This window comes from Rattus norvegicus, chromosome 10 (assembly GCF_021556685.1).
Source record: "Rattus norvegicus strain SHRSP/BbbUtx chromosome 10, alternate assembly SHRSP_T2T, whole genome shotgun sequence".
NCBI classification, from domain to species: domain Eukaryota; kingdom Metazoa; phylum Chordata; class Mammalia; order Rodentia; family Muridae; genus Rattus; species Rattus norvegicus.
In genome coordinates this window covers 16,893,045-16,909,322 of record NC_141543.1, presented here as the reverse complement: position 1 = coordinate 16,909,322, position 16,278 = coordinate 16,893,045, and the positions used below count along the sequence as shown (strand labels likewise).

At 51.9% G+C, this 16,278-nt stretch overlaps 3 protein-coding genes across 10 annotated transcripts in view; 1 reads left to right on the top strand and 2 right to left on the bottom strand.

The window, feature by feature from the left end:
- Glis2 (GLIS family zinc finger 2) overlaps positions 1 to 11,852 on the top strand; it is a 29,235-nt gene extending 17,383 nt beyond the window's left edge. For 3 of the 6 annotated variants that reach the window (XM_087571379.1, XM_087571380.1, XM_087571381.1), the window contains exon 7: positions 445 to 3,086. In XM_087571379.1, coding sequence (XP_087427505.1) covers positions 445 to 1,235 — 791 coding nt within the window. In that variant the 3' untranslated portion in view covers positions 1,236 to 3,086. 6 annotated transcript variants of the gene reach the window in all.
- On the bottom strand, positions 3,608 to 11,363 carry Pam16 (presequence translocase associated motor 16). Of its 3 annotated transcripts, none has more exons than XM_087574227.1 (5): positions 11,111 to 11,363; positions 5,021 to 5,212; positions 4,244 to 4,380; positions 3,927 to 3,992; positions 3,608 to 3,765 (listed from the first exon to the last, which is right to left on the bottom strand). In XM_087574227.1, the coding sequence occupies exons 1-5, from the start codon at positions 11,361 to 11,363 to the stop codon at positions 3,679 to 3,681; spliced, it is 735 nt and encodes a 244-aa protein (XP_087430353.1). In that variant the 3' UTR covers positions 3,608 to 3,678. The 3 variants fall into 3 exon arrangements, with proteins under 3 accessions (XP_087430353.1, XP_087430354.1, NP_001093606.2); XM_087574228.1 differs by having other exon boundaries at positions 5,021 to 5,249; positions 11,111 to 11,199; NM_001100136.2 differs by having other exon boundaries at positions 3,609 to 3,765; positions 5,021 to 5,105; positions 11,111 to 11,187.
- Positions 11,853 to 13,259: 1,407 nt separating the features above from the next.
- Coro7 (coronin 7) overlaps positions 13,260 to 16,278 on the bottom strand; it is a 55,719-nt gene continuing 52,700 nt past the window's right edge. Inside the window, 5 exon segments of the mRNA NM_001191639.2 lie at positions 13,260 to 13,871; positions 13,988 to 14,074; positions 14,553 to 14,644; positions 15,043 to 15,178; positions 15,429 to 15,545. Coding sequence (NP_001178568.1) covers positions 13,866 to 13,871; positions 13,988 to 14,074; positions 14,553 to 14,644; positions 15,043 to 15,178; positions 15,429 to 15,545 — 438 coding nt within the window. The 3' untranslated portion in view covers positions 13,260 to 13,865.

Genomic DNA, 16,278 nt, shown 5'->3' with positions numbered 1-16,278 from the left:
TTTAATCCCAGCACTCAAGAGGCAGGCAGGCAGATTTCGAGTTTAAGGCTATTATGTTCTACAGATCTGGTTCTAGGATAGCCAGGTCTACACAGAAAACTGAGCCATTCTGAGTAAGCCCACAAGAAAGAGCATAGCAGCAGTTAGAACCTACCAGGGGCCAGGCCTGCATGGGCACACACTTCATGGACAGGCTCTGCCCAGCAACGTTCACAGGCTCTATGCAAAGGACCTGAAGGTGCCCAACAAGGCGGCCCAAGCACAGCTACAGCTTCCTCAGGTTGAGTTCTGCCTGCTGCCCTTAATTGGGTCGGCCTCATGCCAGGTGCTGTGATCATCTCCCAACTCAGTCAGATTGCTTCTGGAGCTCTGGGCCTGGGAGAAGCAAGGGGATAGGTGGAAGATCTGGCATTTGCACACACTCAATGCCACCCACCCTTACAGGTGAGAAGCCCTACGTCTGCCCCTATGAGGGCTGCAACAAGCGTTACTCCAACTCGAGTGACCGCTTCAAGCATACCCGTACCCACTACGTCGACAAACCCTACTACTGCAAGATGCCGGGCTGTCACAAGCGCTACACGGACCCCAGTTCACTGCGCAAACACATCAAAGCTCACGGCCACTTTGTGTCCCATGAACAGCAGGAGCTCCTGCAGCTGCGCCCACCCCCTAAACCACCACTGCCCACCCCTGACAGTGGCTCCTATGTCAGTGGGGCTCAGATCATCATCCCAAACCCTGCTGCCCTTTTTGGAGGCCCCAGTCTGCCTGGCCTGCCCTTACCTCTGGCCCCTGGCCCCCTTGACCTCAGTGCCCTGGCCTGTGGCAATGGTGGAGGCGGGGGTGGGGGTATGGGCCCTGGGCTGCCAGGATCTGTTCTGCCCCTCAATCTGGCCAAGAACCCACTGTTGCCCTCACCCTTTGGGGCTGGTGGACTAGGCCTGCCTGTGGTCTCTCTCCTGGGTGGCTCTGCTGGTAGCAAGGCTGAGGGGGAGAAGGGTCGTGGGTCAGTGCCTGCCAGGGTCCTGGGCCTGGAAGACCACAAGACATCCCTGGAAAGGACGGAGCGCAGCCGCTCCCGGCCAAGCCCTGATGGACTCCCTTTGCTACCAGGCACTGTGCTGGACCTGTCCACAGGCAACTCAGCAGCCAGCAGTCCAGAGGCGTTAACTCCTGGCTGGGTGGTCATCCCACCAGGGTCTGTGCTGCTCAAACCAGCTGTGGTAAACTGAAACTGGGCTACCCGTCTACCAGCTGTGGCAGTCCAGCCACCTACTGTGGGCTCATCCCTGACGAACAGAAACTCTTCTGCGAAATAGCAATAATATCCTACTGCCCCAGGGCCACGCTGCAGCCCCAGGGCCACACTGCAGCCCCAGACAAGCTGGGTGGCAAGGTGGCAAGGATGGTGCTAGAAGGTCTTTGCTGACCTCCTGGCTCCAGAGTGAGGACCTGGCTTGGACTCGCTGTCCAAGAAGAGCCATTCCTCTTGGGTGCTAAGGCCTCGCTCACTCCCACTTCCCTAGTCCATAGTCTGGGTGAGGCCTTCCTCTGCCTGTCCTCCCAGGACCTCCCAGTCCTGCCTCTTGCTCTGGTGCATTCCTCTCCATGACCAGCCTGACTGGGCAGGTTTCCATTCCTCCCTGCCTTACCTACTTGTCAACTAGGGAGCCCCCAGTGATCATAGATAGGCTCATGCTTGGGAATTCCTTAGACCCCTTTCCCTCTGGTCCACCTTCTAGAGGGAGAGCAAGACAGACACAGGCTGCCTTTTCCCACCTGCTGCTATGACAAGGTGCTTCCCTGCTTGCTTAGCAGAGAAGCCTGCTCTGCCAGCGCTTCTCTTTCCTGCCAGAATTAGCACTGCCAAAGGGTTGGCAACACTTTCCAAAGAGGAGGGTAGCTAGCTGACCACTCAACCTTCTTGGGAATGTGCAAGCAGGTTCAAAGGATCTCTGTACTGACCTGATCCAGCTTGGCTTGGGCAGTGTTACTCTGCAGCAGCTTGTAAGGCATCAGTCTATACCGGGTGGGCTATCAGGCTTGGGAAGCAGCTACAGGTTCGGGGGCTACAAGGAAGGAAGCCTCATTGGAAAGCAGCTTTCTGGAAAGCACTGACTGAAGCCCCTGGGTGTAAGGGAGGCTAGGCAGCCAAGCACAGCATTAGGAGAACCAGCTCTTTGCTGGGGAAAAGCTGACTGGAGAGAGGCCTAGACATGGAGCAGGGTTCTTTCCTGACTTTCCAGCTGAGCCTTTTCTTGGTGCTGCCTCTCTTGCCCGTGAACTCTGCCCAAGCCAGCTACCCCAGGGTGTGTGCTGTGCAGAATAGGGTCCAGCACTTGCTTGGGGCTAGAACAAGCCAAGGACATTGGAGGACTATGTGCTCTACAGCTCCAAAAGGTTAGCTGCCCCAGCTTGGGCCTCTTGCTGTCCCCTGTACTATACTTGCAGTGGCTAAGCCCCTCATCTCTCATCTATAGAACAATAGAGCTGCTGGGGTCATAGTGGGTTCCTTGGCTCTGTGGCTCCTCTGAGCAGCTCTGCCTAGTCTTTTTCTCAGACTGCCCTTCTGTTTTAGAAGGGTCACCCTGACCTGCCTGACTGCTGGTCTTAGGACCCCAGCCCTGACGGGGCTCGGCTGTGATGGCTCTACCCCTTGAAGGGGCTGTGAGCATGTGAAGGAGCTGGTCTCCTACCTTTGGGTCTGCCTAGGATCCAAGCGACCTCCTGGCTCTGTTAGGGCCCTAGGCCTTACGTCCCTGGCTGGGGGATTGGGTTTGAGACTCAAGCCCAAGAGCAGAGGAACAGAGCACTGGAACATTAGCTCAGCATGTGATTCAGTGATAGACCAGGCCTGGAAGGGCCAGCTGGTCTACCTATCAGTTCGTTGCACATTCCAGGATTCAGTATTTTAACAGGTTCTAAGTGCCTTTCTATTGTAGCTTATGGTTTTCCTCCTTTTGGCTCCATTGCTGTTAGCATAGAGTTTAAAAAAAAAAAAGAGAGATAAGCTAATGACTATAACAATATATTCCTCCATGTGAGAGGAAGTTTATACAAACAATAAAGTGAGTTGCAAAGATGGTTTTTGAATAGTACATGTGCCAGGAGCTGGGACATCTGTTCATGCCTGGTTGCTGGTGTCTTCACTTGAGCGCCTGAATGCCTGGCCTGGGGCTTTCACCTCAGCCTGCCACAGCTACCTTCATTGCGAAGCTGTGACCAGAAGGCCTCCCATCTGGGACTAGAAGGGTAGGTAGTAAAGGACGAGTGGATACAGGTTATTCTGAAGTACGCATTACAAGGTTCAGGCTTTCGTCTGTCACTGCCTGCTGGTTGACACCTTGGTCCAAAGCAAGAGGCTGGCCAAAACTTCCCAGCTACGTACAAATATTCAGACCAATCTACTGAACAATATCCAATCCCAGCTGGAGACCCTTTGGTTTCTTCAGGACTGTGGCAGGTCATAGAGGTGGGAACAAGTATGTGGCTGTTCACCAACATTCCACCCACAAGGCTGTCAAAGGCTGCTTACTCTTGACTCTGTCACAGCCCAAAGCAGGCAGTGTATGAGCAAATCTCAAACAGGAGCATACACAGTGGAGAAACACGAAAAGACATTTATTACTAGGCTATAAATTATGAGGCAATGGGTGGGTGTGGAGAGCCCAGCAGTCACGTTTTGGGCGTCTGCCCTTTCTCTCTGTCTTCCTGGGCTTGTATTCGGAGTTCCTCATCTAGGCGTTCCTTTGCACGGACAACCTGAGGAGGAGGGAGATCAGGCTCTGACAGTCTGCTTTTTGCCTGAGTGGAGGACTCCCCACTGGAGGACAGTGGACTCACATGATCAAAGCAGCTTTGGCAGCACCCCCGGGTAGGAAGGGAAGCATGGGGCACCCTTCCACAGACAGTTAAACACTCACCTTTGACTGCAGGTAGAAAGAGCCACCCACGGACTTATCATTCACCTTAAACAGGTGTTCATAATTCTGCAGGGAGATGAGACAGTGCATATTAGTCTCTGGGTGAGACATTAGGCTGACGACAAGAAAAGTTCATGACAAAGGATACGAGAGGGACAGGTAAGCATGCAGGGATGGCGCAGCTGCTACAGCTAGCTGCCATGGCTCTAGTTGTTCTGCCTAGGGCTTTTCAAGCTCCCACTGGCTGTGGGCAGCACTCCCACACTTGCCTTCTGCCTGCCAGCGGACCACCACCCCATCACAGACAGGGGCCTCACCTTCTGCACCTCCTCAGGGCTCAGCTTAGAGATGTTGAGAATCTGCTGGGCTTCCTGGAGGCTGAGGCCAGAGAGATTGGATGCAGCTGCAGACTGGTGCCCAGCACGGCCTCGAGCATCAGCGGCTGCCTGGCTTGCTGTAGATACACGGGTGACTGCTTAGCCCTTTTGGTGGCCCAGAGCTCCCCCAAGCCTTCTAAGTGACATGAAAGGAACAATTTGCTTAGGAGTGGCAAACACTCCACACTGGATGACAGGATAAGGCCAAACTGTGCTTTAGGCCCCAGTCTGTAGACTATAAGATGACTGCCCTCCTTTCTTCCCCTGCTCCTTTCCCAGAGGCCTAGCAGATGTGGGGCTTTAGGTGGGGCTGGAGTGAAGCCACAGGCAGGGAAGGAGCCATAGCCGGTGTGAAAAGCCTCCACAATGGTCGACTGCCCCTGGTGACAGGATAAAGTTGTAACTTTGCAGCCAGTTAGTCTGTGTTGGGATTACTCAGCTCTCCTTGAAGGCAGCCAGATGTGACTCTTATTTTATTTACCAAAATGGACTGCCAAAGGGCTGTTCACCTTGGACACTCTAGCCAGACCTAATGGAACTTCTCCTGTACACAGGGATCTCTCAAAGTCTGGCACTGCCTCCTACCATGGGAAAGTGCTCCAGGCCACCCAAGCCAGAGAACTCTACCCAAAGAGATCCCTTCATTCACCACTGACACAACACACGGGAAATCTAAACTGGATAAGGGTTCCCAAACATACACGGATAAAGGCTTACCTGCAAACTCCTGCCTCAGGGCCCTGGCAAAGGCTCTGCCCACCACCTGCACACCCATCACAATGATCTGGGCCAGGTACTTGGCCTGTGGGCAAAAGAAGCACCATGTAGCTGGCTCCTGAGCAGGGTCTGTGGACTCTGCTAAACTTCCTTTCCTTGGCTCCTCATCCTCACACTGGAGCTCCCAGAGGCCTTCAGGAGAAGGATGTAGGGGATGAAGACACTAATTCTGGAAAGAAACTTTGGCTGGAGAACCAGCATACAGAACAGTCCAGACTGCCACCAGTTTAGTCCGAGGTCACTGGTGGCTCTTCTGTACTTTTAAAATGGTCTGGCCCAGCTTTTACATCATTACCAGAGAAAACATCCATCCTAACTCTCCCAAGACGATTCAGGTCCTGACTTGGAATCTGTCCACAAATACACCAACAACGTTCACTAGCGGTCTGGGCATGGTGCTGCATGCCTATGACCCTACTCTCAGGGAGGCTGAGGCAGACTGAGTGACCATGAGCCTGATTTCACAGTCAAACCTTGTCCAACAAGGGCCAAGAAGATGACGGTTCCACAGTTAAACATGCTTGCTCATGCAGCCATTAAGGACCAGAGTTTAGATCCAGTATCTGCAAGAAGCCAGGTATGGTCTTGCCCTGTGTTACCCACACATTGAGTAGGGTGAAGGCAAGAGGACCATTGGCGTTTCCAGGCTAATACCTAGGCAAAAATGTTCCAGTTCAGAGAGAAATCCTGCCTCAAAGGAAAAAGGTAGACAGTAGTAAAAAGGACACCTGACACCACTGTGCATGCATGTATGCATATACACACTATACAAAGGGGTGGGGAGAGCTAAGGGTCTACTTAGAACACTGCTCAAAACAGAATAGTTTACACGGGAATTCAGATAACAGTAAGGTAGAAACCCAGCAACTGGCAGAACAGAGTCATTTATTAAGCTACTGGATTCACAGGCCTATTCAGTTACTTCAGCTTTAGACAAAGACGAATTTTCATGGGACTCTATTCCTGCTCTCAGAGCTGTACATCCACTGTCCAAGAATGGCAACTCTTGCAAGGCAAGGCTACCCAGGCCCCAATACTATGTAAATCAAAGTCACCCGAAGGCCCTGGGAAGTCTGAGACTTGATGAGCAGCAGCTAAGGGAACAATCAGGAATGGGGTGGAGGCTCTGGAGGAAGATGGCATTTCTCCTAGGCTGGGTCGGAAGGCGCAGGGGGAGCCACCCCGGAGGGCCAAAAGTGAAGCAGGTAGGTCTAGGATCGGACACCCTGGGAGCATCCTGGGCTGGAAAACCACAGCAGGGAGGATGGGTTAATGGAAGACCATTAAGATTTTATTGTGAAACAAATGATTTGTAGACGGCATTCGTAAAACTGGATCCCAAGGGGGTGGGGGTGGAGCTGGAGATGGCTCAGTGGTTAAGCGCCCTGACTGCTCTTCCAGAGGTCCTGAGTTCAATTCCCAGCAATCACGTGGTGGCTCACAACCATCTGTAATGGGATCCAGTACCCTCTTCTGGTGTGTGAAGACAGCTACAGTGTACTCACATAAATTTTTTTTTTTTAAAGTTACACATGGATGAAAAAACAGGACTGTGAAGTGATCTAAGGGGCATGCAGAGGACTCTTAGAAAATGCTCACTGCAAGCTAGCAGTGCTCACACAGTGCAGCTCAGAGACGGCACCTTCTGCCTAGTGCTTTCCTGTGGCTCATTTTCTCAGTCAACAACTATTGATTAAGCCTGTGTATCAGGTACTTTGTCAGACACATTCTAGTGCCTCTGCCATCCAATCCCAACAGTTTAAGAGATTTACTGGAACTAGGGGGAGGGGTGGGATAGTTGAAGGCCTATTAACCCATAGCACCTTACTCCAAAAGGATAACATGGTGGCCTAGCATCAGGAACTCAGACCCCAGAATTCACCTTTGTGGCTTCAAGGCCCTGTCCTTTAGCAAGCAGATATAATTATGGGTCATTAGGGAACCCTCACAGCAGGTTGGAATTTCATAAGCCCTACCTTCCATACGAGAAAGCATGGCCCAGAGAAGACCCTTCTGTGATCAAAGGCAGGCACGGGGTTAACCAGCCGTAGCATGAAACAGGAGCAAAAAGGTGCTTGCTGATTGGAGAGCTCACCTGACTAGTGCCTTGCTCACTTAGAGCCACTGCCAAGTAGGACAGGAAGCTCTGAGATGGAATTCAGCTTCTGACTGGCCCTAGAGGGCTCCCTTGACCTACAAAACCTCAGGAGATCTCACATCACACAGCGAGCCTGCCTTTTTTGTTGCCACACATCCATAACATGGCCTTGGAAGCAATGGTGTGCTTTTTTGCTAAGGTCCATGACCATTGTTAATGACATTAAGAACTGAGGCTGGCCAGCATCATAGCGCACGACTTTAATCCCAGCACTGTGGAACCAAAGGCAGGTGGGTCTCTCAGTCCAAGAACAGCCCCTGGTCTACATAGCAAGCTCTAGGGTGGCCAGAGCTATATAATAATTCAGAAAGGTCTCTATGTAGAGAAACAAAAACATCAAAACAGACTATGACTGAAGAGTCCCCACCCCACCCCCATACACATCAAGCCAAAGGCCTAGAAGCTATAAGGGAGACAAAATGCCTGCCATGGTTCACCCCACCTGGAATTTGCAGAGCTACCTGTGTTTCTGCAGAGGTGTTCTCTGGGCGGTTGACAGCATTTATGCAGCCCATCCTTGGGATTATCTCCTGTACCATCCCAGCCTTCCTACCCTGGGCAAATACTCAAACCCTAAGTACCTCAGTTTTCTGACAGCACATTGATGTTTAGCACAGAGCCTAAACAACACAGCAGGTGAGGAGCAGGTATTGCTTTTCATGTATTACTCTGTTTTCATAAGTTTCTCAGTGGCCAGGCAGGGCTAGCCTGGTGGTCCATGCCTTAATCCCAGTACTCAGGAGGCAGAGGTGGGAGGATAGTCACAAGGTCAAAGTCATAAATTCCAGGTTAGCAAGGGTTATATAGGGAGACTCCGTTTGTTTAAAAAAAGCAAGTGGACTACCAGGTAAGTAGAATCCTAGAGTCAGAGCTCAACAGCTTTACTCCCAAACCAGACCCTGCTAATGGTCTGGCAGTCATGACACTTTACTCACAGCTGAAGGTTTCCCAGGGTGTGGAGTTCTACCAGCTACTGCCCACTCCAAGGGTATTCAAACAGCCATGACTAAGACCCTTCCCTCTCGGAAGGCCTCCAAACAACTCACCAACCAGCCTGCCAGCTCACCTAGTGGGCAACTTCAGGCCAAGCAGTAGCTGAGGGTAGGTGACGTAGCCACAGGACGCCAACCCCGAAACCTGCCTTTAGCAACACTACTGGGGGGCAGTGGACCGTGCCATCAGACAGCACAGCTGGTAAGGTAGGAGCAAAGTTCTAAACCCTGATAAACTCATAAGTGAGAACAACGGCAGGAGTTCAAACTAGCTGCCAATCGGATTCCTGTCCTGGAGCACCTGACCAGGACACCCCACTGAGAGGACCATGACAACCAGTCCTGTAGAATAGAGTTCTCCTGCTAATGAGGTATCTAGGGCCCCAAGTGTTAGCAAATGAGCTTCTCTCCCTGGGCTTCCCTTCTTACACAGGGTACTTAGACTCTGGCTCACCCTGAGTAAATCGTATGCATCTTCACCCGCCATGAATAAAGCAGTTTGGACGAGTAGAAATCGTCCCCTTCGTCAAGGACCACGCTGGGGAGGGAAGCCTTCGTCATAGACAGTCTAAGTCTCTTGCAGAAGCTCCCTCAGCACTCCTGGCACTACTCTGAGCTAAACTGGATTCCCCACGCCCCAGGTCTCATCACAGGCCCTGTTCTCAACTCTTGGAGGTTCCCAGTGGTGTCTGGGTCACAGGAGTTTGAGAACCACAGCCATCATCCCAGCCCCTGCTGTTTATCACCCAGAGAAACATGGGCTGGGACTCCCATCTTAGACTGCATTTCACCTCCCCTGAGCGGTGTGGTGGTGTCCCGAGAGCCTGTCACCCCAGCGTCAAGCAGTAAAGCGAGATAGCAGCCCTGAGTTTCGCCTCCCCAAGCATCACTCTGATGCCCCAGTGGCAAGGTGGAAATGCAGAACAACATACTACCTTTCCCAACTGAGAAGCAATAAGGCACAAAAGACCTCAACAAGGTTGGTGGTCAGGGCCCCAGACTGATGCTTAAGTCATGGAAGTGCATTAGGAGGGTCCCAGCTTTCGGGTTTGTGTACAGTGTACCTCCAGTGCACAGTGGCAGGCCCTACAAATAGTTACTGGTGTCACAGCTACACAGGAGGAAGGTCAGGACTACACTGGCGTTTATGACAGTGTTTCTGGGTCCCTAACAGCAGGTACAGAATCCACATTTCAAAGAGCATGACTGTCCATGAACCAACACTTTAATCAAGTCGCTCTTAGCTCTGTTATGCCAAAGTTACAGTCTCATACAGTCCACTCCACAGGCAGGGTTTCTGTGTGTCTCCAATGCTGAGGAAAGGCTCTGGCGGTTCTCTGGCAGTTGCTCGGTGCTCCAGAGTTGACTACAAATTCAGCTCAGCTTCAGCTTGGCACTGATCCCTCCCACCTCTGACTCACTGCCCTGACTTCCTTCATCATGAATGTCCTCCTTCCTATCTAGGTACCTTCAAAGACTCAACACTGCCAAGGACTGGTGGTAGTGGCACGCACCTATATCCAGCACTCGGGAGGCTGACGCAGGAGGATATCTAGAGTTTGAGGCCAGCCTGAGTCACGAAGCACGACAGTGCCCCAAACCAAAACCTGCAACATTGATTAAGATTTGGCAAAATATGCTATAATCTGACTCCCAGGTTAAATCTCCCAGGCTCCTCCGCCTCACACCTTCCGACTGTACTTTCTTTTCCTCTTTTGGAGATAGTACTAGGGATGGAATCTAAGGCCTGATCTGTGGTGGGCAAGCATTGTAACACTGAGCTATACCCTCAGCCTTCTGTACTGAAGCGCACAGGCTGCCCAAGAACTCGCAAATTCCTGATCTTCCTGCCCCAGCCTTTCAAGTGCTGGGTTTACAAGTGTAAGCCACCATGAGCAACTGAGGTTTAAGTTGAAGGTTGAAAGTGGAGAATGCATGGTAAGGACCCAGCTCCACGAGGAATCAACAAAGCTCCTCACTGAACGGCAGTGACCTAATTACAAGGCAGGAATAATATGGTGGCAAATGTGTAGTCTCAAGAGCATGAACAAAGCTGGGGCCAAAACTGACTCTTGGGGAAAGATGAGTTAAATTCTCTGAGCTTCAGATCCCTTAAGTGAAAACGGGGACGTTTGAGGAGTAAATGACAATGTACATAAAGCCTCAGCTCCTGACATCACAACTGTAAGCAGTTAACTACTACCTACCTTCCCATGATTAAAAAAGATGCTCTCCTGACGGGTGGAGTGGCGCGCACCTTTAATGCCAGCGCTTGGGAGCCAGAGGCAGAGGCAAATGGACCTGAGTAAGTTTAAAGCCAGCCTGAGCTATTACATAGGGTGTTCCGGGCCAGCCACACTACATACATAGTGATTCGCTGTCTCAAACAGATAAACAGCCCCCCACCCCCTACCCCCCGACCGCCTTCCAATCACTTAGGGGCAACCCTCAAGGGCCTGCAGGCAAGCTTCAGGTGTCAACGTGCCACAAACGCTCAGCATTCCTGGTTTCAATTCTAGCTCAGGTCTCAGGTTCTACCACTTCCTTGGACGAGCCAATTGTCAAACGCGGTTAAAAGCCAAGCGACACCACTCAGGAGCCGGCCCAGTCAACAATCGTCTCTTCCCACTGCCCACAGCGGATCGTGCATGCCGAGGCAGGGAACGCACAGGCCGGACTTGGCCGAGAGCTGTCTGCCAACCGAGCCTCAGTTCTCGGGTCCGCGGTCATCACAACCCAGGCGACAACGACCGAGCCGGCGCCACGCTACAGACCCTGCTTCCTATGAGGGACGCGGGGGGCTCATGGCGTCAGAACCGGAGCCCGCCGCCGGACTCCCGACTAGACCTCCCTTCCCAAACACCCCATTCCAGGCCTCACCATGGCGGCCGCTCCACTTTACGGGGACGGGTGCCGCTTCCCGACCCAGTGGGACCAGCTCAAGGGTGGCTGGTGGGTCAGAGGTCAAGGAAGATGGGAGAGCGCGTGCGCAAGGACGCGACGCATTTCCAGAGGCGTGGCTTTCGCGGCACCGCGCATGTGGGCGGAGCCTGTGGGCGGAGCCTGCCCCGGGATAAGAGGATACTGACTTTGTGCCTTGGGACTGGTGTACCAAGTTGTTTCTTCCCTTCATTTCCCCAAAACATTTAGGAAGAAGCCATCATATGAAATAAGCCAGAGTATAATAGAGTTGGATGTCAAAATCTCTAGAATATTTAAGAAAACTGGGTATTTCAAAATAGGATTTATTCCAGATTCCTCCCATTTGTGAAGCTCTTTCCTAGACACCTGAGTTCATTGCTACCCACGTCCAGTCAACTCTGTAGTGTACTGCCATTTTCTCAGTGAGGCCCACTAAGTTCCCCTACTACACTGATGTGCTCACCACACTCTCCTGATTTTGAGGGGCTGAGATATTTTTTAAACAACAGATGCTTATTTTATTTTTTTCTGATTTTTTTTTTTTTGTTGTTGTTGTTAGTTTCTTTTCCATGACAGGGTTTCTCTGTGTAACCCTGGCTGTCCTGGACCTCGATCTGTAGACCAGATTGGCCTTGAATTTACAGCGCTCTGCCTGCCTCTGCCTTTTGAGTGCTGGGATTAAAGCCGTGCACCACCATTACCCAGCTGGTTCCAGAATCTTTATGTCCAAGATGATCGCCTTGCCAGGATTGGTTTCTATGTAAGCTGCTCTGCTTGGTTTGAAAGGGCTTCTCTTCAAGTCCTCACGAGACCTTCTCTGGTCTGTGTGTCGGTGTGTTGGTGATGGTTCTATCAAGACACCCATAATTACACACCAAACAGTTCCACCTTTTGGAGTGTGCATTTCAGGTCTGCTGTGACCGCCATCTAGTTCAGACCATTTCTTGCCCCACTGTCTTGTCCCTACTTTGAATTCTACTCATTTGTATCTGGGTTTCTTCTGGACATTCCATAGAATCAGAACAGTCGGTGGGCCTTGTGACTCAATTATCATTTCATGCTTCATTTGTTTGTTTTCCCTGAAGTTCTCAACCTGTGGATCTTGATTCCCTTGGGGTTTCTATCTCCAGAAATTTTTGATTCATAACGACCAAAGATACAGTTATGAAGTAGCAATGAAAATAACTTTATGGTTGGGGTTCACCACAGCATGAGGAACAGTATTAAAGGGTTGCGGAAATAGGGAGGTTGAGAATCACTGCTCTATGACATAATCCCTCTTTTTTTTTTTTTTTTTTTTGGTTCTTTTTTTTTCCAGAGCTGGGGACCGAACCCAGGGCCTTGCGCTTCCTAGGCAAGCGCTCTACCAACTGAGCTAAATCCCCAACCCCCCCCTTTTTTTTTAACCTTTATTATTCATTGCTGTGCCTTCCCACTAGAGTAGGAGCTCACAGTAGGCAGGACATTTATGCTCTTACTCTTAGCTATGAAGCTCCTGGAAGGCTGCCTGGCATGCAGTGGATATCTGTGTATGTTTGGTGAATGTCTCCAGACCAGTGGCTCTCAACTCTGCCAATGCTGGGACCCTTTAATACAACCATAAAATTATTTTCGTGGCTACTCTTATGGACCATATTGCAAATATCTGTGCTTTCCGATGGTCTTAGGCAACCTGTGAAAAGGTCACTTGACCCCCAAGAGGGTTCGTGACCCAGAGACTGAAAACCTGGGCTTTAGACCATTATCCAACCTACCTTCCTTCCCTCTAACTCTCCAAACCCTTCCTTCCCCAGGTCACTGTGCTGACCTTCCTTTTGCTTGCTGTTGGCCCCTTCAGACCTTAGTGTTCATCTCCTCCTCAGCCCTGACACCCTGCTGCCAGCTCCTAGCTCCGTTTGTTTCCCCTCATTCTGCTTTCCCATGCACCGTCTGGTTCCCGAGTGTAGCAAAGCCACAGCCAATGGAAGCTCCACCTTTCCTGTCTGGTATATGGCACCTGTAGCCAAGTGAAACCAGTACCAACAGCAGCAGAACCAAAGTCCTCTCACTCACACTCCTGTGTCCTCCTTTCTAGGCTCCCAGCGAGCAGAGCAGCACAGGAGGCAGGTAGCTTAGAAAAGTTTAATTGCTGGACACATCCAGAGTGTATAGGCTGTTTGTTGTGGGGTCCACACCACTGTAATGAGGCTGTTAGCTCCACGAGACCCTTTCTCCTGGTCTCAAGCCCCAAGAAGCAGGGCAAATGGTCCTAGGCCCGAGGAGAGAGCTGTCCCCAACAGCCTGTGGGGGACCAGCTCCCAGTGTCCTTGACTGGGGCTGGTGCGGTAGGCAAGATAGCTTGGCTTGTAGTGACGGCAGATGATGTTAGAGAAAACCAGAGAAAGACTAGGAGAGCCAGGGCATCCAGGGTTGGCCCAGAGACATGCTACTGACACCTACCTCCCACCCAGTGGTGTCTCATGCTGACAGGCCGCTGAGAATAAACAGCTGGCCCCAGACAGCAAAGGAGCAGACAGTCTCTGGAGCTGCGGCGAGGCCCAGCAGCTGTGGAAGTGCCTGAGGCCTGCATGAAGCCCAGGGCTTCTGGGCTGGATGTGTGTGCCAGGGCCAGCGCAGCACTGTTCAGTTTGCAGAGATATAAGGTGTGGAGGGGCCGCAGGCGGTTCAGGGAGGTGGCAGTGGCAGCTGTGGGTAGGCGTGCCTCACATGCAGGCTAGTCCTGGGGTGAGAAACCAGGAAGCAGAGGTTAGAGGGCCTGGGAAGTGAAGGTATGCCGCGAAGCGCTCCTAGGAGGACAGTGCTGTTGGCTGGGGAAATGGGCCAGGCCACACTCACCCACTCATCTTCATCCACCCCTTCAAAGGAGTCCTGGGGCAGTGGGTCTTCTCGGTTCCCCAGCTTTGCCACCATGGCATTCAGCAGCTGTGACGGTGGATAGGAGAGGCCCCGAAAGAAATGACTCCCTGACCTTAAGAGCTTAAAACCCCAGTTTTAACCCCAATAATGCTAAAACTCGCCCCTTCAGTTAGAACCCTGGCTAAGTTGGTGGGTTTTTGTTGTAAAACACAGCAAAGAGGGGCCCGAGACAAGAGACCTCAGCACACAGTACCTACCTCCATGCACTGCCTCAAAGGCTCAAATGTACACCAGGCTCACCATGGGCTCAGGACCCCAATCTAACGCTGGCTGGAACATGTGCCTCTCACTGCCCTCCCTGGCTTCCTGTGCCCTGGGGGCAGCAAACACCCCTGGGTGTGACCCCTCCCCAGAGTCTGGTGTGCAGATGAGGGTGACACGTGGTTCTCATGCCATCTGGGTTGGGGCTCCTGAGCTGGCAGATCACTAAGCACAGGGAGGACACTGTCTGCACCGTATATAGCAGCCCTGTCCTGAGGCCCACCTCTTCTTTCTTTTGCTGGTCAGACTTCTCTTCCAAGTACTGTGCTGAGGATGGGGTTCTTCGGGCAGGGACCTCCCGGGGGGCTTGGCTCACTGGGGTGAAGCAAGGACAGGCATGTAAGAATCAACCCTCAGAGGATTCTCTGGCACAGATAACTGAGTGGCATTAACAAGTCATCAAAGCCCCTGCTCAGCAGGCCTGCTCGCAGCGCCACGATATGTAAGTATATGTAAGAGTACTGCAAGTGTTAAGTATGGAATACATGCATGTGTGTGCATACACACACATGCATGCTAGGATGAAACACAAGCCACAGAACTTGCTCTCCAGGCCTTCTGAGACTGGTTCTGGAGACATGTCCAGCACCCTCAGGAAAGCCAGAGGTCTCTGTGGCAGCAGGAATGAAGGACTGTACTTGGGCCTTCTGCTCCTCCTTCCACCCCTGTAGATCCCTGCCCCTGCTGACTCCTCGTTTTATTCCTTACTCTACCTGGGGTCATGCCAGGGGGCTGTAAACTCAGTAGCCGGGGTTGTCCATTAGCACCCTTGAACCAGGCTTTGGCGTCGAGTGCGGACGCCCAGGTCACAGCTGTATCTGGGAACACATCATCTTGGAAGAATTCTTTCTGCAGAGGAAGAGGACGAAGGGGCTATCCTGAGACACTGACCGGTGGGCCCGGGATGCACCAGGCCGAGACCTGGCCCCACCCACACTGGCATTCACATGCTTTGCAGAACCTCAGTGGAATACAAAGGCAAATGTCCCCAAAGAGTAGACAGCTTGGAGGTTTGGGTGTGAGAACAGGTAAGAACTTAAGTTCCTTGGTCTCTGGCCATCCACAAAAAGAGGCGCTTGAGTCCTTGACCCAAACTCACTCTGACCCGGGGCAGCCGGAAAGCAACAGGCTCCAAGGAGGTCTGGCGTAGCCGCAGGCATCGGGCAAACTCCACATCCTGAATGTCACACTCAGTCTTGGGCAGAAGGATAAAGCCCTAGAGGGAGTGAAGAAGTAGAAGCTGCAGTCAAGAGCTCCTGGCTGGACACAGAGCATCCTGGAAGAGCAGAGTTACTCAGGCCAGGACATGGCCTGCCCTTGGGTGGCTGTGGAGGTTTGAGTGAGAATGTTCCCCATAAGTTCATGCATTTGATGACTGGCTCTGAGATCGTGGAACTGTTTGGGAAGGATAAAGAGGCGCTACCCTGTTGGAAGAGGTGTGCCACTGTGAATGGGCTTGCCTTTCCACAGTCACTTCTCCCTCTCTGCCTCTGCCACTCCCCGACCAGGACGGTCAAAACCTCTCCCTCTGACCCAGTAAGCGAGCCCACAGTCAAATGTGTTCTTTCATAAGCTGCCTTGGTCATCATTTCTCTCCACTGAAACAGAAAAGTAACTAAGACAGTACTGCTGTGCTGTCAGTGGGAACAACCAGTGCTTTTAAGGGAAAAAGACCAGACATGTAGCACTGGCCAATTTCTACAGAGGACAAAGTCCCACCATGTCCTACTTCAAGCGGTTGAAGAGGTGTAGGGAAGTATGCCATATGCCACTGTGGGACAGCCCCCTGCACGAGGTTAACACACATGCATACCACATCAAGATAAGAGAGCAACTGAAGAGAATGTGTCTCCCTGGATTTCTGTTTGATTGACTGAGACAAATTTCACCATAGCACCCAGGTGGGTCTCAGCTCATGATCCTCCTACCTTGGCCTCCAGAGGGTTGGT

Excerpts from the sequence above, each read along its gene's own strand:
- Pam16 (XM_087574227.1), bottom strand. The coding sequence starts at position 11,363 with ATGAAGGGAAGAAACAACTTGGTACACCAGTCCCAAGGCACAAAGTCA. Across the intron at positions 5,213-11,110 it reads AAAGTGGAGCGGCCGCCATG|GCCTCTGGGAGCTCCAGTGT; the intron begins GTGAGGCCTGGA and ends CTTCTCCTGAAG. Across the intron at positions 3,766-3,926 it reads CTTTCTACCTGCAGTCAAAG|GTTGTCCGTGCAAAGGAACG; the intron begins GTGAGTGTTTAA and ends CCTCCTCCTCAG.